At 42.5% G+C, this 26,590-nt stretch overlaps 1 protein-coding gene across 2 annotated transcripts in view; it reads left to right on the top strand.

Moving 5' to 3' along the window:
• Nucleotides 1-26,590, top strand: part of ARFGEF2 (ARF guanine nucleotide exchange factor 2) — a 166,928-nt gene that overhangs the window by 67,573 nt on the left and 72,765 nt on the right. For both annotated transcript variants that reach the window (XM_026014749.2, XM_026014748.2), the window contains exons 2-6: nucleotides 11,747-11,777; nucleotides 12,413-12,536; nucleotides 19,553-19,699; nucleotides 20,662-20,841; nucleotides 21,280-21,514. In XM_026014749.2, the coding sequence (XP_025870534.1) occupies nucleotides 20,803-20,841; nucleotides 21,280-21,514 (274 nt within the window). In that variant the 5' untranslated portion in view covers nucleotides 11,747-11,777; nucleotides 12,413-12,536; nucleotides 19,553-19,699; nucleotides 20,662-20,802. The remainder of the gene's footprint in view (nucleotides 1-11,746; nucleotides 11,778-12,412; nucleotides 12,537-19,552; nucleotides 19,700-20,661; nucleotides 20,842-21,279; nucleotides 21,515-26,590) is intronic.

Raw genomic sequence — 26,590 nt, 5'->3', positions numbered from 1 at the left:
ATACGCTGTCTCTTAGTTTTAAGCATGGGGATATTTTATCAAATGCCCCCTGTCTGCTATAGGCACTGTGATGGGCACCGAGGATACAGTGGGGGACACGACAGACGAGATATTTGCTCTTGTGGTGCTTACACTCTAAAAGGAGACCCAAAGGGAAATTAAGGAGACGTTTTTGAATGCTGATAAATAACTCTTGGGGAAGTAAAACAGCAGAGTGTGATAAAGAGGGCCAGAGGACTGCTTTTGATCGGTTGTCAAGAAAATAATCCTTTCCGAGGAGGTGACATGTGAGCTGAATACTGAAAGGCAAGAAGTATCCACCATGTGGAGTTTGAGGAGAAGAGAGGTCTGGGCGGTTAGGATCAATACATTTGCCCAGAGCTAGCTTCAAGCGAATTCACCACCTGGATGCCTTTGCTTTGGAGTCTGTAAAAAAAAAAAAAAAAAGACCTGTTTTTTTTCCTAAAAAATTGACTTGAGTAAATGGAAAATTTGATTTTTCTGTCGGAGAGTTCGAGGTTGCCATCACTGTTCTCGCTACGTTTGGTATAAAGTATAGTGCTGGCATTCTTTTCTTGGGGTATGGGATGAGCTTGTGAACTTTGCGCTTCTGGGGAAGAAGGTCCATGGCTTTCCTCCGGTTTTCAGTTTTCGGGAGGGTCTGAGACTTCTTTACGGGTCAAACACTATCGATTGAAAGGTTGTTGTTGGTTAGATCATCTGGAAACATGTTAGTCCTGTAAAATCCAAGATCAATTAGAGGAATTTACTGAGATTTAGATTTGTAAAGCTTTTCTATTTAGAAAACCAACGCTAACTGTTGGATATTGTTTTATTGGGAATGCAGGATAAGCACTACAAAGCAGTTTGTTAGACAAAAGCTCAATACTTAGAACTCCATTTTGAAATCTGCCTGGATTCTATTCTCTCAGTATGACTTTAAGAGTATTGTTGCAGAAATTTTAAACATAGTGATTTGGCAAAAAAGTTTTCTTTCCTCCTTCAGAAGACTTAACATAAAATTTTCACCAAATTGCATATCACATTGCTGGAACCTACGTATAAAATTGTCTTACGGGACATAAAGGGTCAAAACATTGAGAGTTTATTAGATATTTTTGCATTATATGTTTGTTCAGAAGTTCAGATTTTTCCAACCCAAATTGTGACATGCACTTTCAATGTTTTAGTAGTGAATTGGAAGAAGTTGTTCATATAAGAAGTAATTTGGCCGTAGGTTATATGAGTAGCAAAAGGACATGGTGGCTCATCAATGTCATCAGGTTGGGTAATAGGAACTATTATAAGGGAACCTATGCACAGTGTTGAGTTAAACTGGCCATCTTTTTTAAGAGAGTAATTGTGTCATTGCTGTTGAATAGAAATGACTACTTTTATAAGCAATAGAAAGCCTATAGCAAAGTACAGGGTGATAGTTCACTCTGCATCTCTTGTGCCCAGAATAGCTGAAGCTATGTGTGAGCTTGTGTATGAGAAGTGTTGCAGTATGGCTGGCATTTTAGATTACCACGTGTAGATTATCATGAATTTTGATAAGAGGAACAGTAAATGACCACTCAGAGTTGAAATGCTTAGGTGATAGAGAGCACTTCCAGGAAACAGCTGTGATATTCCATCATCGGTTGTAGGGTATTGGGGGAGGGGATCACGGATGGGGGGACTGCATGGTAGAAAGGTTAGGAGTGAGTTCTCTGGACTCAAGACTGCCTGGGTACAAATCACCTACCTTACACTACTTATCTTTGTGATCTTGGATAGGTATTAATACCTTCCTCATTGAATTATTATAAGGGTGAAGTTAATTGACATTTCTAAAGAACTTGGCATGCAATAGGTACTCTGTAAAGGCTTGCTATTGTTTTTTTTATCATTAGCTGAAGCTGTGACAAAGCACAGAAATTGAGTGCTCTTGCTTGATGTTCTTAACCTCCATTGGTTCCTTGTTCAGGAATGACTTAGTGCTCTATTTGGTTTGTAGATGCAATAAATAAGAATGTAATTACATGACCAGAAGGCTTTGTTTATTGGAGCATTAACTTGCTAACCTCAATGAAGACAGGGCTTGTCCCTTTTAAAAGCAGTGATGATCAGGATGGATAGGTCTGGAGTAATTTCAGTGGTTTATCTGCACTAAATGCTGAATGCACAGATATGGACTGCCCAATTAAGGGATTGTGTCCTCCCAACCTTTCTTTGAAGATATCAGAATAGCCTGTAAGAGGATTCATCACCCAAGGATATCGTTGCTCTTTACCTTGTTAATAAAGCTTTGATATATATTTAATAATCTTGAACCTTTTGGCCCTCCGTTGGGGCACATGCATACATTCTTAAACCTTCCTTTCCATAACTGTCTTCAGGGCTGTTTTCTCTCATGATCTGTCTTCAAATGATAGTACTGTTCTTTTTTTTTTTCTTTTATAAGATTTTATTTATTCATTCATGAGAGATACACAGAGAGAGAGAGAGGCAGAGACACAGGCAAAGGGAGAAGCAGGCTCCATGCAGGAAGCCTGATGTGGTACTCGATCCTGGGACTCCAGGATCAGGCCCTGAGCCGAAGGCAGACGCTCAACCACTGAGCCACCCAGGCACCCCGATAGTACTGTGGATTTTGGAAACTTGACAAGATAATCTGAAGGTTTTAAATTGACTATGGAAAAATTTGGAAATCTAGAAAATGTTAATAACTGAATTGTTCTAACAGTATTCTTTTTATGTATATATAATAAGAGATGCAATATCTTACTTAAAAATCTACATGGAGGGGATCCCTGGGTGGCTCAGCAGTTTGGCGCCTGCCTTCAGCACAGGGCGTGATCCTGGAGTCCTGGGATCAAGTCCCACATTGGGCTCTCTGTGTGGAGCCTGCTTCTCCCTCTGACTGTGTCTCTGCCTCTCTCTCTCTCTTTCTCTGTCTTTCATGAATAAATAAATAAAATCTTAAAAAAAAATAATAAAAATTCTACATGCAGTGCTAAGCAAGAGCTGAGTGCTCTATAATTAGTAGGTGTTATTCTTAGTCATTATCAAGAAAATATAAACATCTGTATGTTTTTCATATGAAATAGTGTTTTTATAAAAAAGATTTTTGGGAAAAAAAAAGATTTTTAGAGCAGCTTTAGGTTCACAGCAAAATTGCACAGAAGCTACAGAGAATTCCCATATACCCCTCTACCCCCACACACACATAGCCTCTCCCATTATTGGGATCCTTCACCAGAGTGGAACATTTATTACTGTGATGAAGCTACACTGACGCATCATTTATCAACCAATTTGAGTGACTTTTTAAAAATCACATGTTATGTAATAACTATTGCTTTCTACCATGTACTGAGCATTTCTATGTTCCAGGCATAATGCCATGTGCTTTACACGCAATTTAGTTCTTACTATTATTATCCTCATTGAGGCCCAGAGAAGTTGGCCAGCATGACTCAACCATGGATCCAGGATGGAATACTGGCTGGCCGGCTCCAGAGCCCAAGAACTTAACCATTACTGTCATGCTGTACTGCTTCTCCATATGAAAGTTAGTGTCTATAAAACACTCGATGGAGTCTTTAACAATAATTGCACTGCAGGAAAGTTTTGAAGTTCCATTAAGTAAAGCATTTGGTAAGTAGAGAGACCATATTTTCTGTAGTTAATTTTGGGATGTATTTGAAAGCTTCTAGTCAAAAAGATGACAACTTTTTTTTTTCCTGCAGCTTTTTGCTATGTATGTCTTTGGGTTTACTTTAATTTAGGGACTAATGAATGGGAAGAAAGAAATGAGGGTAAAGAGCTGATGTCCCATAAGCTTCATTTGAGTTATGAAATGTTATGATTTATGACATCTCCTTTCAGCAGTAGTAAACTGCCTTTGATTAATTCTGGAGTTGTGACATGGAATTGGTGTCTGTCTTTGGATACCACAGGCAAAAGGAGACCAAGGCTCAGAGAGCATCTTGCCCACATTTGCACATCCAGGTGGGAAACAGCTATAATATGTGCTCTGCCCTGGCATAGAAATCATAAAATCCAGTTTTAGATTTGCCACTCTGTTTGTTATATGGGATTTAGAGGCATAGGAGTCATTGGTGATCTTAGCTAGAGCTCTTGTGATGGCACAATGAAAGTGCAAACCAGCATGGAATGGTTGAAGCATGTGTGGGAGGTGAGGAAATAGACAGTAAGAACAGACAACTGTTTCCCAGAGTTTGGCCGTGGTGTGAAGGAGAGGCGGGAGATGTGGATCCTGGGAGGTTTTTTCCTTCTTCTTCTTCTTTTAAAGTAGAAAAAAACTTGAACTAGTTTAAATGTCGTTGGGAAAGAGCCAATTAAGAGAGTACATTCATAAATCTTAGTTGTATATTAATGTACAAAAATATTCAACATTTACATGTCCTTATGATAAACAGTTAATTGCTTTCTCTATATGATGTTGCTGGGTTTTTTTTTTTTTTTTTTCTAATTTTGATGTGTTCAAAATAACTATTCTCACCACTGGGAAGAACCTAAGTGCGAAATTTGAAAAATATTTTTAAAATCCCTAAATTGTCATAGCAAATAAACTAAGACTTTCCATTGAAATACAGAATAAAGCCTTTAATTTTAGCAAATTCTGGTATTTTGATTAGATATTCTGTTTACACGTGCTGCAAATTAAAGTTTTGAGAAGTACCAAGACTCAGGACCTTGACAGATTACTTTTTGTTGAAAAGCTTTATTAGGATTCTTTAGGAGGGGGTCATCTGCTTAGAAGCAGCATCTAAAAGTTGGATTTTGATTATTAAAAAGTGCCTACTTGCTGGTTTGGCAGAAAACTCACCAAGAGCTGAGTTGGAAACTTTGCTTCTTGGTTAGTCCTGTGGTCCTGGGCTGACAATTTAGCTTCTTTGAGCCTCGGTTTCCTGAAATGATAAAGGCGATAATACCCATGTTCCAGGATTATGGTGAAGGATAAGTGAACCAGTGCAGTAAAGTTATTGACGCTTGGTGCCTGACAGCTGAGCTGTTGAAATTCAGAGGCACTGGCTTTACCATATTTAAAGAAGGAACTGAATGTTGCTCTTCCCTGCCTCCCGTATTAGTAGGTTTATAGACGTTTTTGCTAATCTCTGACATTTCAACGCTGGTGAAGCAAGTGGTTGAATGAATTTAGAGCTCTGTCCTGTACTTGTAAATCTCAGGGGAGACTCTGTAAGCAGTGCTGGGGAAAACAGTAAGACTATTCTTTATGGAAAAGAGCAGACTTGTGAAAACGTGTACTTAATCAGCAAGTACATGGAGTCTTCTATATAAATAGCTCAGAACTGTATTTAGTTCTCACCAATTTCACCAGGCTTCTGGGGCCTGCCAGGAAAATACTTGACGTTCTTCCCAGCAAGGTTATCTTAGAAAACCTTGACCATTCCTGGAGTCCTCCTGTAAGAAGCTTCTTTTGGTTTACTGTCTTGGTTGTGAATAAGTCTTTTAGCTTTTTTTTTACTAGGTATTTTGTTAAGTTTTATAGATTTGTGAGGAGAACGGCCTCCTTGTGCTGTTAAATTCTTAAATTTTTCCTCAGTCCCAGGGAGCGGCCAGTGCATATTTGTTCTTTATATGGTCCTTTTGTCTGTTGACTAAACAAGAGTGACATTCATTGAGAAGATATTTATTTGGGTGTCACATTTGGTGTCATGATGTAAGGGAAACAAACAAGGACCCTGTTCTCATGGAGCTTGCAGTTAATGGGGAAGTAGTGCATTATTCAAATGATCGCATCCTCTGGAACATGTTAACAACCTAAGAAGTCCTGTGAAGGAGAAAAACCTGGTCCTGCAGGGGAGTGAACAAAGGAGGGGAAATTTCCCTGAGGAAGTCTTGAGAGCTAAGTAATAAATAAGAAATAGGTTGGGGTGAGAGGCATTTTGGCAGCATGGGGGAACAGCATATACTAAGGCCCTGTGGCAGGGAGGAGTACAACTGTTAAGGAGACTAAAATGTCAGTTGGCAGTTATCTCAAAATAGAAAAAAAATGATTTAGGGACGCCTGGGTGGCTCAGTGGTTGAGCATCTGCCTTTGGCTCAGGGCGTGATTCTGGAGTCCCAGGATCGAGTTCTGCATCAGCCTCCCTGCATGGAGCCTGCTTCTCTCTCTACCTGTGTCTCTGCCCCTATCTCTCTGTGTGTGTGTCTCATGAATAAGTAAATAAAATCTTTTTTAAAAAATGATTTAAACAAAACAAAATGAGAGACATTGAAAGAGGCCACTGTGTGGTTGGAGCATAATAAATGAGAGTGTTGGAGAATAAGGTGGAAGGGATAGGCCAGGGCCCCACCATGCAGGACCCCAAGGTTGTCATGGCGAGGAGTTTGATTTTCAGACTGAAAGCAGGGAGACAGCAATGAAGAGTTCTAAACAGAGGAGAAGGCGATAGGATGGCCGGGTTTGTATGTTGGAAAGATCACTTGGGCCATTGTGTTTAGAACATTTTAAAGGCTGTCCAAGAAGGATGGCCAAGGGACAGTGAGGAGGCAGTTATCATGGTGATAGATGATATCTATCCAGGTGATAGATGTTGGTGTCTGGACTTGAGTGATGACAACAGAAGCCGGGCATAGTGAATGTATTAACCACTTGTTCAGAAGGTGAGGCTGACAAAACCTGTTGATGGGTTGGATAAAAATATTGGATAAGGAAGAGGATTGGTACCCAAGTGGATGGATGTTGGTGCCATTCTGTAAGGTGGGAGTGTGGAAAGACCACCTGAGGATAGGTGGGGGCAAGAGGTTGGTCTGAGTGGGACTTGATGTGTTGAGGCTTCCCTGCCTGTGAGCATCCAGTTGGACAGAGTAGGCTGTGAATGGACCTACAACCTGATGTTCATGAAGCAGGCCTGGGCTAGAAATGGTGATTTGGGAGTCAGGAGAGCCTAGATGGAGACTGAGGGTGTAGATGAGGGTAAGGTGGCCTAGGGAGAGAATGGACAGAGAAGGAGAGGTGGAAGAGGTCTGCCCAGGCCCCAGGAGCCCCTTCCTGCCTGGCAGGGCAGAGGCAGTGGAGTCTGCAAGGGCAGTGGGGAGGAGTTGGGGGCAAGAAACAGAGGGCCAGGGAGGATGTGTGCCTGTGGTGGTAGAAGGAAAGAACATCTCAAGACAGGAGAGGCCAGTAAGGTCAAATGCTGGAGGAAGGTCAGGTTAGATGTAGAGTAGCAAAATGCCCATCAGAATGAGAAACATGGGGGTCATTGATGACCTTAGCTAGTGCTGCTTTGGGGGTGCACAAAGGGGGGTTCGGGTGTCAAGGTGAAAACCCGAGCAGAGTGGGCGGGGGCCCGTGTGGGAGGTGAGGAAATAGGCAGTGAGCATGGACAGCTCTTTGTGGAAGTTTGGCTCTGCTGGAGTAGAGGGGAGGAGGGCGATGTGAATCACAGGTTTTTTTAATCTTATCTTTTCTTTATTTAAAGGTTTAAACTTGGGAAGAGAGCCAATTGAGTGAGAGGTTAAATAATGCAGGAAAGAGAAAGCGTTTTATTCATTCAACAAATATTGAGTGCCTCCTCTCTGCCTAGGAATTCCGAGGTGCTGGGAATCCAGCAGTGAACTGAACAGACAGAAGTCTCTGTTGTCATAGTTTATATTCTCCTGGGGAAGACAGATAACAAATGAACTGATAAATAATATGTCAAGGGCAGCAAATTCTGCGAAGAGAGATTGAAAAAAATAAACCAGAGTGAAAAAGCAGGTGAGGGAAGGTGACATTTGAACGCTGAACTGGAAGAAGGTAGGGAGTGAGCCATGTGGATATCTGGAGAAGGGAGGGCATTCCAGGCAGCAGGAATAGGAATTGCATAGTCCCTGAGACTGGAAAATGCAACAAGCAGGCTAGGGGGCAGGGTGGTAGATGTTGAGATCAGAGGGATGGCCCAGGGCCAGATTTTACAAAGTCTTGGAGGCCAAGGTCAAGATTTTGGATTTTACTCAGTGTGAGCTGGGAAGCGAGTGGAAAGTTTTAAGCGAAGGAGCAGATGTAATCTGATTTACATTATAAGAGTTATGGATAATCTGTTTTGAGCAGATGTAATCTCATTTACATTTTAAGGGAGTCCCTCTGGCTGCTGTGTGAAGAAAGATGTGGGTTGGGAGGAAGGATAAGAGCTGGAGCAAAGCGGATAGTAGTGCTGGTGGTCCAGCATGGTGGAAAGTGATCAGATTCTAGACAGAACAGAGGATGAAGTTCCCGAGAGGCATATAGGGGTGGGACACAGAGGGATTGGACCGTCTTCTGGCAGGAGAGTGGGTCATTTTTTTAGGTTCTCTAATGGGAAGTTAAAGAGGTCTCCTTGTGGCGGCTTCTAATCTCTGCATGAAATAGAAGATCACTCCATGGGTTGTGAGTAAAGAGGAGGGGTGATGGTTAGGAGAGTAAGTGTGGTATTAAGAGCAGAGAAATGTGCAATAGTCTGTGGAGGGTAGAGGAGATGGGCTCATCTGGCGTTATTTATTGTTCTGTGGTTGGTGATTATGGCTCTATAGCCCTACTAACTTGCCCTGTTGTCTGAGGTCTAGTTGTTAGGTGGAGACTGGTCAAAAGGAGATGATAGTATAATCAAAGTTTGGGATTTTGCCAGAAGTTAAAGACTAAAGGTCAGAGAGATTCATGGCTATTGATTGCCTATCATTCTGATAACAGTCCTGCTAATGGGACCCATCCTGGAAACTGAAGAATGGGGAAAGCTGACATGTTGGACTTATCAAGATCTGACAGGCCAAAGAAAGGCCTCGCTCAGAGCAGTTGAGTTAGGTTGTCCGGAAGGAAAGGAGAAAGGAGATTGAGGGCATGGAACAGGAAGGAGCTGGAAGTGGCACGGTTCCATATAGGGACAAGATTCTGAGTGTGACTGCCACACTAGCCTGGCTTGGAGTGGGGGAGGAGGTCCTCAGAGGAGAGGTTGAAGGAATTGAGGGCAGCCTTGCTTTGTATAGGAGGCAGGCGTGTGGCAGGTCAGATGTGTTGGGGAGAGTTGAAGGTGTGCAGGGAGGTTGGGGGAATTTGGGCGAGTTGACCAGTGATAAGATGTTGAGGTTGGTGAAGGTGGTGGTTGGACTCAGCTTGAGGGTGGAGCAGAGGTCAGTGCCAAAGTCACTGATGAATGGGGGGGTCTAACCCTAGGAGCTCATAGATAGCAGCAATGTCCAGGACAGGAAGGACTTCCTAGGAAGATAGTGCAGCTTTTCAGTTGGAGCTGCCCCACCCGACTCGGATCCCCTTGCTTTCCAGCCTGTTCATTTATGACTGCTAATTGCCCAGTTGGCTGTTGGGAAAGCAGTGCCTATTAAAATGTAGAGCAATAAACTAGAGCAGGTGTGCCCTACCATATGCTCCTCTTCCTTCACCCATCCTCCTCCTCTGTCTTATCAGTGATGGATTCTGGAGTATTGGCTCTGGAGCAGACAGCCTAGGTATGAATCCTGACTCCCCAGTAGCACTTGGTGGCTATGATGGTGATCAGGTGACTTGATCTGTGTGTGCCCAGATTCCTCACCTGTGTAACAGTTATGGGGTAAGAGTGCTCTTGCCTTCCTGGGTTGTGGTGAGGACCGAATAGGCATCTGTCCCTCATTTTCTTTTTCCCCTTGGCTCTGCTTGGTTCTGCACTAGACATTTTGCACTGTTTCTGACTCTGTTTCAAGAAAAGAGCAAGAGAACTGTCACTTGTTGGCTACCTGCTGTAGCCCAGACCCTGCTTTAGCCATTGGTGAGTTGGCACTGGTGACATTCCAAAACATTATTTTGGAGCCCAGAGGCCAGCGTAGATTCGAGTGAAGGCCTAATTGCTTCAGATTCATTTAACATCCAAACTCTAAACAAGGTAACCGTGGTTGGAAGGAAACCCTACATTGGAGTTTTTGAGCAGCAGTGCCCCTTTGGTATGTCACACAGTGACACGATCTTAAGCACCAAGCAGAGCCTTGACATTATGGATATAGATTTCTACAAGCTTGGCTGCCAGCCTCCTGGGTCATTCCCACAGCCTGGGTGCGGGCCTCCACCAGAGGAAGCCACAGCTACTTCCTTAGTGGATTCTTGTCCCTAAAGGGAAGGAACCATGCCACAGAGCTCTCTTTAACAGACCCTATGTGTCATGGCCTTTATGGTCCATGAGCAGAACACAGAACATAATCACCTGGGTATTTCTCACCCATTTTCCTTATGTATGCAGTAAGAAGACATTGGAAGGTTGGCTAGAAGGTTAGAAATTGCCACCTCTAGTAAGTCTACTTGTTGAGTTTTCACTTCCTAGCTCTGTCTAGAATAGGAATTCCCCATGAAAAGGACATTTGTAATTACCAGAACAGTGTTGCTGGAATAACTAAAGCCATATCCAAACCACTGGTTCTCAACAGATTGTAAAAAGGCTGCCCTTTTGGAGATTATTTAACTACATGGCATTCAGTGCAGACTTCTATCATTGGCCTGGTTTGATAATATGTTGAGCCTGTGAAACCAAACATGCAGGAATACATTTGACCAAGAGGGTGCAGGAGAATTCTCTCTGTATTTAGATTGGGTGTTCGGTTATTTCAAGGGTGCACAAAACCTTGTTCTCCTGGAAATAAGACTATCTCTTTGAGGTTGTGGTTTGTGAGTATTGACACTTTATTTCTGTAACCTTCACTGGGTAATTTTTATAACCACTGTGGTAAGATTTTTTTAATTCATAAAAATTATATATGCCTTAGCACAACAATATGAATGTAGTCAGTATGCTGAGCTATACATTTAAAAATAGGTAAAATGGTAAGTTTTAGGTGTGTTTACCATAATTTTAAAAAAAATCCTCATTTGTAAAAATAACAAAATACATATGCTTACATAGGAAACATGAAAAAAGAAAAAAATAGTCATCCTACTAACCCAGCATTTTGTTCTATTTGTTGCCAGTCTCCTATCATATTTTTAAATGGTTGAAATGTTATTATATTGTGGTAGCTATCATTAACATGCATGTTGCATAATGGGGAGATAGCTAGAACAGTTATTCTGTGCTAGGCATTACTCTAGGTACTTTACAGACTTTCATTTACTTAATCCTCAAAACAATCCTATGAGGTAGGTAGTATTTATCTCCATCTTATGTAGAACAGGACTTCTCAACCAAGAAACTACTGAGTTCGGGATACAGGTGATCCATCCTTTGCACTGTAGAATATTTAGCAGCATCCCTGGCTTCTACCAACCAGACGCCAGCAGCAACCCCCTGCAGTCTGGAAAACCAAAAATGTCTCCAGATGTTGCCAAATGCCCCTGGGGCAAAACTGCCCAAGGTGAGAATCCCTGATTTCAATGAGAAGCCAAGGCACAGAGAGATTAGGTGATTTGCCTCCTGTGACATACCAGGGACTGGAGAACCCAAATTTGAATCCGGGCATTTTGGCCCCCAACTCAGTAGTTTCTTGGTTGACCAGTCCTGCTCTACATAAGATGGAGATAAATACTACCTACCTCATAGGATTGTTTTGAGGATTAAGTAAATGAAAGTCTGTAAAGTACCTAGAGTAATGCCTAGCACAGAATAACTGCTGTGTACGTTAGCTATTATTATTATTATAATCACTTTCTATTCATATCAGCATTTAGTCTTAAAAATCTCATTAATATTCTTTCTAATATTTTCCAAATATCTTTTAGCTAAATTTTCTTTTATATAAATATAGCATACTCCTAACATGGCTTTTTTTTCTTCTCCACCAGATGAAATTAAAGCAGAAATAGAAAAGCAGAGGTAAGTTCTTCTCCTTGCTGAAATACAGTATTAAGGGAATTAGGTAGTGGCCGTGGGGACCCCTTTCTTTGTATGTTTTCTCATATTTCTTACCTCACAGGTGGCACATACTCTCCTAGCACAGTGCTGGGCACATGGCAGGACTCCATATGTATTTGAACAGATCCTAGGTTGACAGGTTGCCAACTCAATAACTGCATATTTGCAGGAAAGGGAAGATCAAGCTAATGCTGCTGTACCTTTTCTTGACAGATGAGGCAAAGCTCTTGCCCTATATGTCATGCTTCCTTGGTCAGGAGGACAGCTTGCTCCATAAGTGGCTGCTCTTTCCTTGTCTCCATAGTTAAAAAGCCAGTTGGTCACATTTCAGAACATGGCTGATGCCAAAATTCAGTCCAGGACACTGTCGACATAGCCCACTAATCAGAGATCTTACTTCTGCCTATGGCTTATGGTGCTTTGGTCTTTTGCCCTAATGCATTTATTTCAGTTTTTAATTGTCTTGCCCCACATTTTCAATGAAATGATTGTGGGCGGGGGGGGGGGGGGGGGGGTGGCGGCAGTTAGAGTGAGGCGTAGGAAAAGTAAACTTTTTTTCATTTCCCCTCTCCGGCCCTCTCCTGCTTTTTCCCTAGGCTTGGCGCTGCCGCACCACCAAAGGCAAATTTCATTGAAGCTGACAAGTATTTCCTTCCATTTGAGCTAGCTTGCCAGTCCAAGTCTCCACGGGTGGTCAGCACATCCCTCGACTGCTTGCAGGTACCATACTGAAACTTGATGGTATAAAGAAGGTTCTCTCCAAGCCATTGGTGTCCATTCATAGGAACTGTGCTTCCAGGTTGATGTAGAAAGGAGCGATCCAATGTATACTTTATGGAGGTCTCACGAGTCAGGGGTCTAACCTCGGCTATAACAAGAATGTGTTTCCCTGGAAATACTTTGTTGTATTCTCTTATGTATGTTTTTCTAACTGAAACCTTTAGGACTAGTTGGAATAGTTGCTACACAAGGACAGGTGCAGTATTTTTATGCCACCTTTTTCTCGATGGCATTAAAATTCAGAATACCAAATAGAGAAAAAGATATAATCAATATTCATTATTTCTGATAATATTCTATAAAGTCACTGTGAATACTGAATAAGCAAATACTGAACCCTTGTTCCCTCAGGAAATACAAGGTAAGGTGCCTGGGAGCCTCTGGCATCAACATATTCGCCAACTGGTTTCAATACATAAAGCAATACATAACTTTGTTCATTGTGTGTTTCTGTTTAAAGACATCTCATTTAATATATATTATTGATTCATTAACATTGCACTCAGGGTCAGCAGTGCTGTAACACATGTCTGAACAAAGCTTACCTCACACATGTAATTTCTTCATAAGGTACATTGTTGCCTTCTTGCTCTTAGAAACAGTAGACAGCACTTTAGCACTGTATTTAGGGCCATTTTAAATGGCAAAAACACCAACAGAGTGGACAAAAATGCAAAAAAACGTGGCATGAAATAAGCCAGAGAAAAGTTACTACTTACAATATAAGAACTGAAACGAGAAGACAGAGCATCTCCTTGTTTGATCTTTGTTGAGAACGTGTACATCAAGTGATTTGATTTTTTTTTTTGCTGCTCTGCATGTGTCCACATATGACTGCAAAAGTGTCACACATATTGATATGGGGCTTACAAATAAATTTTAGTCGAGTGGGTACAATTGCAAGTACAGGATCTGGGAATGAATGGTAAGGAGCGACCTGGATCCACAGTGACACAGTGACCTTGTGATAAATTACCTTTGATTGATGAAGAAGTGGGAGTAGGGAAGTTAAGATGACTTGTCCAGTAATATGCAGGTATGAAAGACAGAAACAGGGCTACAACTTGAGTTTCTTAATTTCCTGGTCCAGCATTCTTGTATTTTTTTCTTAAGATCTACTCCTGAGGTTTCTGGTTACCTCATTTCTATTCTTAACCCCAGCAGGCAACCTACACATCAATGAAAAAAGCTTGGTAAATTAAAAAATTACATCCAGAGGTCCACAGTTTACCAATACTTTCTAGAACAGGCATAGTGAATAGGTTCTATATTATGATTGCTCAGAAGCTGTGTTGAAAAGCTATCTGAAGCTTCATCTGGGTTTCTTGAGAAAGTACCATAATCGATTGGTTATATCTGCTAAGGCACAGGACTGCCAAGTGGCGGTGGGCATGCCACGTTTTTGGCATCTCCAGTCTAATATTTACTCTATTAATCTCCCTTCTTTGATATATCTGTACTTGAAAGTTGGTGACAGTTTCTTCACAGAAGTGGTTCTTCCAAATGAAAAGCCATTTTCTCATTCAGTATAATTCTGTACAGATTGTCCCATGTGAAACATATAATGAGCCAAGAATTCTTAAATGGCAGGCCCAAGTCCTCTTCCTATCCTAAAATATTTGTTGCTGTGAAATTTTCTGAGGAAATTTGGCATAAGTTTAATTTTAGTTGTTTTCTTCTCATCTAACTGTTTAGTTCTGAAGCTGGTGCTGACAGTTAACATTACTGATGTACTAAGAACAGTGGCCAATGTGTCTTGAGTCCTTGGCCTTTGCTGGCCCCTGTGCTCAGTGCTCTGTCCACAGCATTGTGTTTAATCTTCCCAGCAATATTCTGGTTACTTAACTCATCTTCATTCCGAATTGAGGGGGCAGAGGCTTAGAGAATAAAGTGACCGCCCTACCAAGCTGCCCCTGCCCCAGGAATTGGTGGAATGGGGCAGGTATCTAGGACTCTGCCCACCTCATCTAAATTCTTAACCAAGGGTTCTTAAACTATAAATATAAGCAAAATCTGTCCTGCCACCTGCTCTTGTAAGTAAAGTTTTATTGGAACACAGCTGTCTTAATCTAGCCATGCGATAATAACAGAATACCACAGACTGGGTGACTTAAGCAGGAGATACTTATTTCCCTCAGGTCTGCAGGCTAGGGAGTGCAAGATCAATATGCCAGCCAATTTAGTTCTGGGTAAGAGCCCTCCCTCTTCTCTTCCTGGTTTGTAAATGGCCGAGTACTTAGCTGTGTCCTCACATGGCAGGGAGAGTGCACTAGATCTTCAGTCTCTTCTAGGGCACTGATCCCATCATGAGGACCCCAGCTTCATCATCTTATCTAAACCTAATCACCTCCCAAAGGCCTTGCCTCCTAAGACCATCTCTTTGGGAGGTAGGGCTTCAACATAGGAACAGGGGGACACCAACATTTTGTCCATAACAACAGCTGTGCTCATTGTTTATTATCTTTGGCTGCTTTCCCACTACTACTGCTGAGTTGAGTTGTTGAAACAGAGACCATAGGACTTGCAAGCCTAAAAATTGGGTTCTATGCAGAAAAAGGTTGCTGACCACCACTCTTAACTATTACTCTGTGTTTCTGGCTTTTTGATTAAAAATACGCTGTTTATATTTTATGTTGTATATTTTCCTGGAAATAGTCTGTTTCTGGAACTCTGGAATGGAAACACTGACATCCTGCTCTACTTCAGGCCACTGTCCTGACTTGAGCTGTAAATGTAAAGGTATACTGAGCCTATGACATACAGTTAGCTCTTTTTTTTCTTCTTTTTTTTTTTTTTTAAAAGAATGGATGTTCTCTGTGATTTAGTAGGTACACACGAATTTCTTTGGTTAATATACAAAATGCAAGATGTGTTGTCTTTTTTAGGACGTTAGAAAGTAACCCAGCACTCCCTGGAATGCTGAATAAAAAATTTCATTTCCTCTTAGGAGGTTGTCCTTGTAAAGCTTGTTTGACTGGCTTTTCCCAGTGTGGGAGAACTGACTTCCGTCTTAGAAATGGAAGACCAATGTCTAGGGGCAAAGGTTGGTTTGGGCAGAATTGAAGCCAGCTGCAGACACTTCCACACACTGCCCTGGGCATTTAAGGGCATCCTTCTTTGAGCTTGGAGAGGTGATGGGGTGGTAAGGGTGCTTCTTTGTTGGTTTGTCCTGAGCACAGAGTTCCCTCTCCCCACTGGGAAAAACCTAGAAAGTTTTCTTGCTGCTCACTTCTACCAAAAGATAAAGATTCTCTTTATTCTTTCACTTCAGCACCTGGTCTAATGCACACCCCCCCACTCCCCACTATCCACTCCCGCCGCCGGGGGGAGAGGCATTAAGTTCATTCTTACCTTACTCACTGCATAATCTCCAAGGTCTCCAAGATTCCCTTTCCCTGGGCCCATGTCAGTAACCAAATTTTTTTGAGACTATCCTAATATATTCATGTTTCTTCAGTGGTGAGATTATGTACATATACTACTGTTATTACATGTATTATAAAACCTACAAAAACAAAAAAACAAAAAAAAAAACAAAAAAAAAACCTACAAAAATAGAACTTTTAAAAAGATGAGATAAAAAAAAAGTAGGAATAGAGTTGCAATATTTTCTATGTCCCAGTGAGGACTATAGGAAACCACTAGCCTCAGCTGTCCACAAGCATTGTCTTTCAGTTTTTATTTCTAAAAAACTTTAGATTTTTTTAAGCACATTTTATTTATTATTATTATTTTAATTTATTTATGAGAGACACAGAGAGAGAAAGAGAGAGAGAGAGGCAGAGACACAGGCAGAGGGGGAAGCAGGCTCCATGCAGGGAGCCTGATGTGGGACTTGATCCTGGGACTCCAGGATCATGCCCTGGGCATGATTTAGCCCTGGGCAGGCGCTAAACCGCTGAGTCACCTAGGGATTCCCATTAAGCACATTTAAAAATCCATTTGTAATTATAAAAGCTGTACATGACTATATTCTCTATTAAAAAATTTTTTAGAACTTTACAGATAAAGCTGAAGTCCCTTGGACCACTACCCCCAAACCCAGTTGCCTGTGTAGGTAGTATACTTTTTTCCTTTCTTGTTCATTTTTTCTTGCCTATGGGTGGCAGATTTTTATTTTATGAATTTGACAAATTTCCCTAATTTATTTGCATACTTTAAAAAAAAAAAAGAATTTTAAAGTTTTTGTTATTGAACTGTAGTTGACATACATTATGTAAGTTTCAGGTGTTCTGCAGCTTGCTTTTTGCATTCAATGTTTTTAAGATCTAGTTACATGGCTACATACATCCTTTTGACTGATGAATGATATATTATGCCATCATTTTATTTATCCCTTCCCCTATAGAGAGACATTGACTAATAGGATAACAGTGAACACCCTGTGCGGGTAGCCTCCTTGGACACAAGGGTCAGTGGACCAGCTGCCTACAGGCCTCCTTCCTCTGCCTTCTTCTCATATTATTGCATCAACAAGGAATAAAGCAGGAGTTTCTACCCTCCATCTGTGTCACCCTCCCTGAGTCCAAGCCACTAGCATCTCCCTTCTGAACAATGCAGTAGTCTCCTCACTGGTCCCCTGCTTCTACTCCTGTTGCCCTCCAGACTGTTCTCCACACAGGCACTGGAGGGATCCTTTAGAAATGTATCACATCATGTTAATCCTTTTCTTAGACCTGCCAGTAACTTTCCACTCCACTCACTGTGCAAAACACTTTGTTCTCTTGAGTGAGCTTGCCAAGCATACTCATGCTGTTGGACCTCTGTTTCCAGGCTTTTTCCTATGCATTTACAAAAATACTTAAACACACACACACACAGTCATACAGTTTTTATTTTCCAAAATGAGATAATGCTGTGCATTATCACTGCAACTTGCTCATTTTAAGATGTCTCCAAATCAGACAGGGCTCTGGAGACCCCAGCCAGGACTTTTGGCTTTGGAAGATATACACCCCATGAGAAGAATCAGTAAGGAGGGCTAAGAAGGCAGAGCTAGAAATACCCAACGACATGGGAATTCTGCTGTCTTCTTGCCCCATATCACTGCACAGGCAAGGAAGTAAAGTTATGCTTAAAACCCTGTTAAGCTAGAAGGGGAAGGTGACCTCTCAGGAGTCTATAGAGGAAAGAGAATACTTCCAATCCTTTTCGTATTTGAATTAAGCATCTAGTAATTCACCTCCATCCTTACTTTGTAGCATCATTGTTGAGTTCTACAGGGCCTACTTTTCCACATTCACATTTTAGTTCATAACTATCCCACTTATAATCTGGTGCTCCGATGGAGTTACGCATCCATTAGGAGTAAGGCATAAGCAGTGTCAAAAACCAGAGTTCCCTTACCAGGTAGCCAGCACTGCCCACTTCGGAAGCCTGCATGTCTAGCAGCAGGGAGGGGGTTAAGGTAAAGGGCATCGTGAGCTGTTTTTCAGAAACACATTTCAGCACTACCCCCACCCTCTGCACCCTCCCCACTCCTGCTGCCCCCCACCCCCCTTGCCCCTGTCTGGTGACCTCTGGGGTTGGACTTGATTGGCAGAGGGTGTACAGGACTCTCCTGTTCATTCAGTCACACGATCTGACAGTATCATGTTCTACTCTCAGCCATTCTCTCTTAACCTGTTTTTTCCTGCTTACTGGATGGAAGTGTTTCCACAGCTACTGATGGGGAAGGCTATTGAGGAACAAGAGTCGGGCCTCTGCAGAGTAGCAGGTCTTCCTAGCACAGTACTGGTGGCACCATAGATAACCTCAGGTCCTTGTGTCACTTTGTGTAGAGGTAGGGATATGACAAATTAGGAACCAAAAAGGGTGAAGAATAGCATTTTAAAGAGTCTTTAAGTCAGTAGAAGCAGAGAATGCCTTAGAATTCACATATCCTAGAGGGTTTATGTGAGATGAGTGATTCTTTTATCTGCTTAGCCATCAGAATAACCTAGATTACTTGGAGAAAAACACTGATTACCAGGCTCTATCCCAGAAATTCTGATTCAGTAGGTCTGCAATGAGGTCTGGGAATCTGTATTTGTAATGGGCTCCCTCAGGTGATTCAGAATCTCAGCCAGGCTTGGAAATCCTCCTGCCCCTGACCTTTGACTTCCTTTCCAGCTTTTAGATTCCCCACGGTGAAATCCAGGTCCTAAGTGAGGTGGCACCAGTCTCTGAAAGGCAACCCATGTCCAAGCCAGTGTGTAGCCCAACCAAGAGGGCGTGGCCCAAGCAGCGCCTCACCTCTTCACCAGCCAGGTTGATACACATTTGGTAACATAGGTGCAGAACTGAGTTCCCCCTCTAGCAGGATAAATTATTAGTTTCTTATGTGTCTTTCCTTATATCTTTCCTTTTAAAAAGAATTTATGTGTGTGTATATATATTTATACATATATATGCGTGTATACACACACACACACACACACACACATATATATATGGTTTTTTAACGGCTCACAATTGAATTCAGATGCATACAAATCACCCACTGAAAGTGTACAATTTAGTGATTTTTGGTACCTGACAGAGTTGTGCATCCATCTCCACAATCTAGTTGTAGACCATCTTTGTCACCTCAGAAAGAAACCCTGGGTCATCAGCAGTTATTCCCTGTTTCCCTCTAACCACCCCCCAGCTCTGGGCAACTGCTGACTACTTCCTGTCTCTATTATGTACAAGTTTTAGTCCCTCAATTTCTTACACTAGTAGTTGTGTATTGGCCACTGTTCTACACCTTGCCCATTGCGTTGGACAGACTTTCACTGTGCTGGAGCTCTTCTGCCATGGGAGACAGGGTGAACGGTGCACCCAGAAGATAGCTGTGCCTGTCATGCCCCAGGAGAGCAGAAGGATCTGTGGGAACCGGATGTTAAGGCCAAACTTTACTGCCTGTCTTTTGCTGCCACAGGCAGCCTCAGTCATGGCCAGGTAGAAACTTTTCATCTCTGACTTTCTGTCTTTAGAAACTCATCGCATATGGGCACATCACTGGCAATGCCCCTGACAGTGGAGCCCCAGGGAAGCGGCTCATCGACAGGATCGTTGAAACCATTTGCAACTGTTTTCAGGGCCCTCAGACCGATGAAGGAGTTCAGTTACAAATAATTAAGGTATTTCTGTTTGTTTGCCTGGTCTGGATTTTTAAATAAGAAAGCTAGTCTCCTTTGGGAATTTGGGTTTCTAATTTACCATGTGTTAGTTGTCTCAGGTGGTGCTGAACTGGAACAACAGAGTGTAAGTATCACTTAGATCTTTTGTTAAGTGTCAGAATTTATTAGCACAGACTGAGACAAGAAAAGTGGAACCAGGTGTGTTTTCAAAGTAAACAGTTCCCCTAATAACAATGTAAATTGCTTGTCAATTGAATCAGCTTGAAATCCTCCGGTCTTTCTCCTTGAAATTATGGATTCCCAGTCTGCCATTTCTCAGTGGGCCCTTGGTAATCTTATATCAGTCTGCCCCTTGTCATCTTGTCCTGTCCCCTCCCACCTACCCCTAATTCCATTTCCCTGTTCCATTTCTGCTGCCAGAAGTGGTTTGGCATGTGGTAGTACTGTCTGCTTGTAGGGAGAATAGATTGTAATGGCTATAGTCAGCATTCCAGATCTGAAGTCCTCACTGTATTAGCTTTGTGCCAGATGGCTCCACGTTAGCCACTCCTGAAGCTCTCCTGAAAACCCTCCAGGGAACTGGGACACTGACTGCCTATCAAAACCTGTATATTTTGTTATTAATAAAGGTGAGATCAAGTTAGAGCAGTTTCCTTCCTGAGAGAACTGTCTGTATTTTTGGCTTTTAAAAAAGTATCCTGAAAAAAAAAAAAAAAAAAAAAAAAAGTATCCTGGTAGAAAGCCCTCTTCAACACAACTTAATTACAGCAAAAAAATCTGGATTTTATGGAGTTAATACCTTTAAACTCAGAGCAATAGGGAGTCTTGGTTTGCAGAGCCATCTTAAAATTTACAGAACCAAACCAAAACAAAGCCAAACCCTGTAGAAAAGTTTGGCTGTGGGAGGATGGGAGGCAGGTGGACGTTTGTGAAGGTGTGAAGGTTGTGGATTTCTGTTCTAGGCTCTTCTGACAGCGGTGACATCCCCACACATTGAAATTCATGAGGGCACTATCCTGCAGACAGTTAGGACATGTTACAATATCTATTTGGCCAGCAAAAATCTCATCAATCAAACCACTGCCAAGGCTACCCTCACTCAGATGCTGAACGTCATTTTCACACGCATGGAAAACCAAGTGGTAAGTGGTGGCAGTCATCAGCTGTGGGGTGCACGACACAACCGATGTGTGAATGGTTTCATTTTAAAGTGTATCCCTTCTTCCTCTGAATTCTGTTTTTGTTCATGCTTTAAAAAGCGAGAAAATCTAGCTTGGGTTTTGGAATCAGCATTCAGAATTTGTTTTGAGTTTGCCAAAACAATTTATCTCCTATTTAAAGTGCTATTCTTCTGTTTAAAATGTTATCCTTCAGGCTGACATATTTTCTGGTCCTTCTCAAAATGCTGGGACCAATTTTTTTTTTTTTTTTTAAGATTTTATTTAAGTAATCTCTACACCCAGCATGGGGCTCGAACCCTCAACCCTGACATCAAGAGTCACACACTCCACCGACTGAGCCAGCCAGGTGTACCGATACTGGGAACATTTAGATTGAATCCCTTTGTTGTTGCCTTTTAGTTGCAGGAGGCCAGAGAGTTGGAAAAACCAATCCAGTCAAAACCCCAGTCCCCTGTGATCCAAGCTGCAACAGTGTCCCCAAAGTTCAGTCATTTGAAGCAGAGCCAGGCCCAGAGCAAACCGACGACTCCCGAAAAGACAGATTTAACCAACGGTGAACATGCCAAGAGTGGTTCTGGAAAAGTGAGCTCAGAGAATGGAGACGCACCCAGAGAAAGAGACCTGTCGCTGTCAGGTACACCCTGAGCAATGTTCCTTTCACGCCATGTGAGGGATCCATCTGTGTCTGAAGGGCAGTTCAGGGGGCCTGGTAACATCTGCAGGAAACCTCTGATAGCAGCTTGTCTATTTCTGGCCCTTCCGCCTTCCTTGTTGCTCTTCTCTTGAGGAACACAGCCATCAAAGCATGATGTCTAATGTCCTGTGTCAGCTGTGTGGTTTTCTCTAAATAGTTCCTGGAATGCAGCAAGCTCCTACTTCTTGATGTCAGTTTCAGTGCAGTGGGCTCAGTTTGGGGTATTTATCTCCCAGTAGTTGTTTGGGTAGTCAGTTGCTCAGTGTTTATCTGCCCTGAGGAGGACAAGGGGACCCCCTCTGTTGCACATACACAGGATCTCTGCATCTTGCTTACAACCTGGCAGTTGGTGGCTACTCATAGACATCTGTGCAAGAAGGTGGGTGGGTGGGTGGGCATGACAGTGGACAGATAGCTTTGTTTCCTTCTGTGACCTAGCACATTACATATTTTTGTTTGTATTTATTTTAAAGATTTTATTTATTCATGAGAGATACAGAAATAGACACAGAGAGAGGGGCAGAGAGGCAGAGACACAGGTAGAGGGAGGAGCAGGCTCCATGCTGGGAGCCTGACATGGGACTCGATCCCAGGTCTCCAAGATCATGCCCTGGACTGAAGGCAGCACTAAACCACTGAGCCACCTGGGCTGCCCCAGTTTTGTTTGTTTTTAAATGAAAGAGATATCCCACACCTGACTATAGTCTTAAAACATTAGGCAAGAAATGGTGCATTGGTTATCATAAGATTATTTCAGAATGTTTGCATGTTTCCCTGGGCAGTTTGTACAAATTAGTTTCAAATTTATTTTTTTTCCCCCAGGACTATACCTTCCCAAGTGATTTTTGTGTAATAATTCTTTTTTTTTTTTTAAGATTTTTTATTTATTTATTCATAGAGACACAGAGAGAGAATGAGAGGCAGAGACACAGGCAGAGGTAGAAGCAGGCTCCATGCAGAGAGCCTGACGTGGGACTCGATCCAGGGTCTCTAGGATCACACCCTGGGCTGCAGACGGCACTAAACCGCTGCACCACCGGGCCTGCCCTTGTGTAATAATTCTTTACTCTAGCTGCTTGATCTTCATGAAGTATCTGACTCATCTTTATACTTTATCTCGTCTCTTTTGTCCCATTATTGACAGCAGTTTCTGTTGGTAGTATGTTCTGTGAGAGGACACATGTGTGAGCAGCTTGTGTTCCTCTGTTATTTATCAGCATGCTTGGCAGACACAGGAGCAGACCAAGTGCTGTTGCTGGAAGGTTATTCTGTATCAGCTTACTCAAGGAAAGGACAAAAGAAAGAGTTGCCACCAAAAACCGCATGTGTCTCTAGGTGATCACAGAGTTGCTATCTTCAATGTCTCAGGGAAGGTCCCGTGTCTCAGGGAAGGTGCTCATAAACTCCTGGCCCACCCTATAGATCTCTTGCCATCTTCACTTTCTTAAACTCTCAGGGCAAGGACCAGGTTTTTACTGTAACCCTTATCAGGCTATGGTCAGTCAATAAATATTAGTATTTAAACACATGGTACAGGGGGGAATCCCTGGGTGGTTCAGCGGTTTGGCGTCTGCCTTTGGCCCAGGGCATGATTCTGGAGTCCCGGGATCGAGTCCCACATCGGGCTCCCTGCATGGAGTCTGCTTCTCCCTCTGCCTCTCTCTCTCTGTCTCTCTGTCTCTCTTTCTCTGTCTCTCATTAATAAATAAATAAATAAATAAATAAATAAATAAATAAATAACACATGGTACGTAGTAAGCATAGCTGTGCAGATAAAAATGCCTCTCTGGCTGCATCAGAGTGCTTCTACTACAGCCCATTTTCTACATGGCAACCAGAGTGAGCTTTTAAAAGCATGAATTAGATCACAGCTCCCCTGTGCTTAAACCCTTTTGGTAATGTCCCATCACATCCCATTCAGAATGAAGCCTGTGCCCACCTTGCCCCATGGCCTCGAAGCCCTGTGTGACCTGGCCCCTTGCCCACCTCTCTCCCCTTATTGACCACACTATATGTAAGCAGTGTTTATCTTGAGAGTGCCATGCTTGCTGCTGGTGCCTTTGCACTTCCTGTCCCTTCCCCCATCCCTCCCATTTATCTTCAGGTCTCTCAGTTCAATCTGATCACTTTCTCTGCAGCTCCCACACTTCTGCTGTATCAGCTCTTCTGTTTTCTTCTTAGCGCTTATCACTACCTGAGATCGCTGGAGAGTTTATGTTTCGTTATTCCCGGGCTGAGATCTAGACCATTCTCTTCACCACTACTTTCTCAACACTGGCATGGTGCCCAGCATTCATGGCAGTCACTCAATAAATACATTTTTTTGAATGAACTGTGTGTGTGGGGAGCTTGACTTCTAAAAGATAGGTTTTTTTTTTTTTTTAAGATCATCTATTTATTTATTAATGAGAGACACACACACATGGCGGGGGGGGGGCAGAGGGAGAAGCAGGCTCCATGCAGGGAGCCCAATGTGGGACTCAGCCCCATGACTCCAGGATCACACACTGGACCAAATGCAGATGCTCAACCACTGAGCCACCCAGGGATCCCTAAAAGATAGTTTTGCAAAAACATAGTAGCTTAAAATGCTGCTATAAAACAGTGATTTGCACTTAGTGGATTTTGTTGCCAATACTTGGTGCCCCCTGCGAGGCTTCTCCCAAGAATGGGGGAATCAGATTGCCTGTAAGAATCAAATAGCAAAACCACAAATAGTGGGTTGGAACAGAAATATGCTTTTACCCTTAAAAAGAGTGAGTGGCTTCTGGTTCTCAAGATGTGGCTCTAAAGGAAAAATGGATTTTTCAGAAGAAGGGGTTGATTAACCTCCGAAGCTAAGGAGAAAGGATAGCCCGAGAGGGGAGCTGGTGGAGGTGCCAGCACAGGGACACAGTGCCCTGGGCTAGAATCCAGGTTGTCCAGGCCCACTGAGAGGCCAGGGCTCTAGTGCCTCTGTGGTGGAGATAACACACTCAGCCCTTCTCTGGGTCCATCCTTTAGTCATCACTGTCCTAGAGCCACCCCTAACTAACCAGTCACTGTGCCAGGCACTGTGCTTGCTAACTGGGCACTCAACATACATTTTCCTATCTATTTATTTTTATTTATAATATTTATATATCTATTTAGAGAGAGTGCAAGAGCAGGAGGGGCGCAGGGAGAGGGAGAGAATCCCAGCAGACTTGCTGAGCATGGAGCCCCACCTGAGGCTTCATCCCTGGACCCTGAGCCGAAATCAAGAATCGGATGCTTAACCAACTGCTCCACCCAGGTGTCCCTATGTTTTCCTGTTTAATTTACTGAGGGGGATACCTGGGTGGCTCAGTGGTTGAGCATTTGCCTTTGGCTCAAGGCATGATCCCAGAGTCCCGGGATTGAGTCCCTCATTGGGCTCCCCATGGGGAGCTTCTCTCTCTGACTGTCTTTGCCTCTTTCTGTGTGTCTTTCCTAAATAAATAGATAAAATATTTAAATAATAATAATAATAATAATAAAAATTTACTGAGAACCCTCCCCATGGTCTTCTTGGGATAATTTGACTCCCAGTGAAATTTGTCTAGTTGGAGACAGTTCACCACCAGACTTGAACATCTCTTTCCCTTTACTAGTTTTTCATCCCAAGTTGATAAACAGTTGATAAGTCTTATCAGCCTGTGCAAGACATGGATTAAATTGCTCTGTGTAAACTTACAAAATGAGAATTTTGAGCCTGAGACATTCTAGCTTGTGTGAATTTAGGGGCACAGCCAGCAGTCTTCCTTCAGGCACCCTACTTCATTTGTCCATTCACACTCCTTCTCATTGCCCAGCTGTTCTTAATCAGTTAAAAAACAAAACGGGGGGGATCCCTGGGTGGCGCAGCGGTTTGGCGCCTGCCTTTGATCCCTGAGTGGCTAAGTGGTTTAGCACCTGCCTTCGGCCCAGGGCGTGATCCTGGGCCAGGGGGCCAGGATTGAGTCCCACATAGGGCTCCCTGCAGGGAGCCTGCTTCTCCCTCTGCCTGTGTCTCTGCCTCTCTCTCTCTATGTCTATCATGAATAAATAAATAAAATCTAAAAAAAGAAAAACAACAGCTTTATTGAGATACAGTTCATGTACCATAAATTCACCTTTTTATTTTATTTTTTTTAATTCACCTTTTTAAAATGTACAATTCAATTATTTTTTAGTACATAGTTGTGCAGTCGTCACCATAGTCAATTTTAGAATATTTTCATTACACCCAAAAGAAATCCTGTGCCCAGAAGCTGTCACTTCCCATTTTCTTTTTTTGTTAAGATGATTTTTAAGATTCTGACTTTCTGACTCTCAACATGCATGAGACATTAGTGTAGGTGATTTATATAGCTAATGTAGCTATTGTAGGTACACAAATACCTATTTGTTTAAGGATTTCTTAGCTTGTTTTTTCTTCTTGCTTCTCATTCTTTAAGGGGAAAAACAATGCAGTTCTTAAATATAAAATAGAACAAAGTTATCCTCCTTCAGCCAATATGGAGATTCTGATCAGACAGCCTTGTTTCAGATCATGACTCTACCTTATAGTAATAGCTCTGTGACCTTGAGTGAAGTCTTTAACCTCTCTGAGCTTCAGGGTCCTCTTCATTAAAATGGGGGCACAGCTAGTACCTATTCTATAGGTTTGTGAGAATTAAATGAGAGCAGTGTCTGGCACTTGAACCTGTGTGTTGGCTATTATTAGCTTTCAAATAAGTCTTTGTTTAAAGAAAAACAAGTTAAAGAGGGCGCTTGGTGGCTCAGGGGTTGAGCGTCTGCCTTTGGATCAGGTCATGATCCCAGGGTCCTGGGATCGAGTTCTGCATTGGGCTCCCTGCAGAGAGCCTGCTTCTCCCTCTGCCTATGTCTCTGCCTCTCTCTCTGTGTCTCTCATGAATAAGTAAATAAAATCTAAAAAAAAAAAAAATAGTTAAAGAAAAAGAGCAAATAGTTAAGGTGGTAATCAGATGCAAAGGTGGTAGGGACAGTGCCATAGAATAAAGGGCACCTGTTTTC

The sequence above is a fragment of the Vulpes vulpes genome, chromosome 14 (assembly GCF_048418805.1).
Source record: "Vulpes vulpes isolate BD-2025 chromosome 14, VulVul3, whole genome shotgun sequence".
Taxonomy (NCBI): Eukaryota; Metazoa; Chordata; class Mammalia; order Carnivora; family Canidae; genus Vulpes; species Vulpes vulpes.
This window is presented reverse-complemented; position numbering and strand designations above follow the sequence as displayed.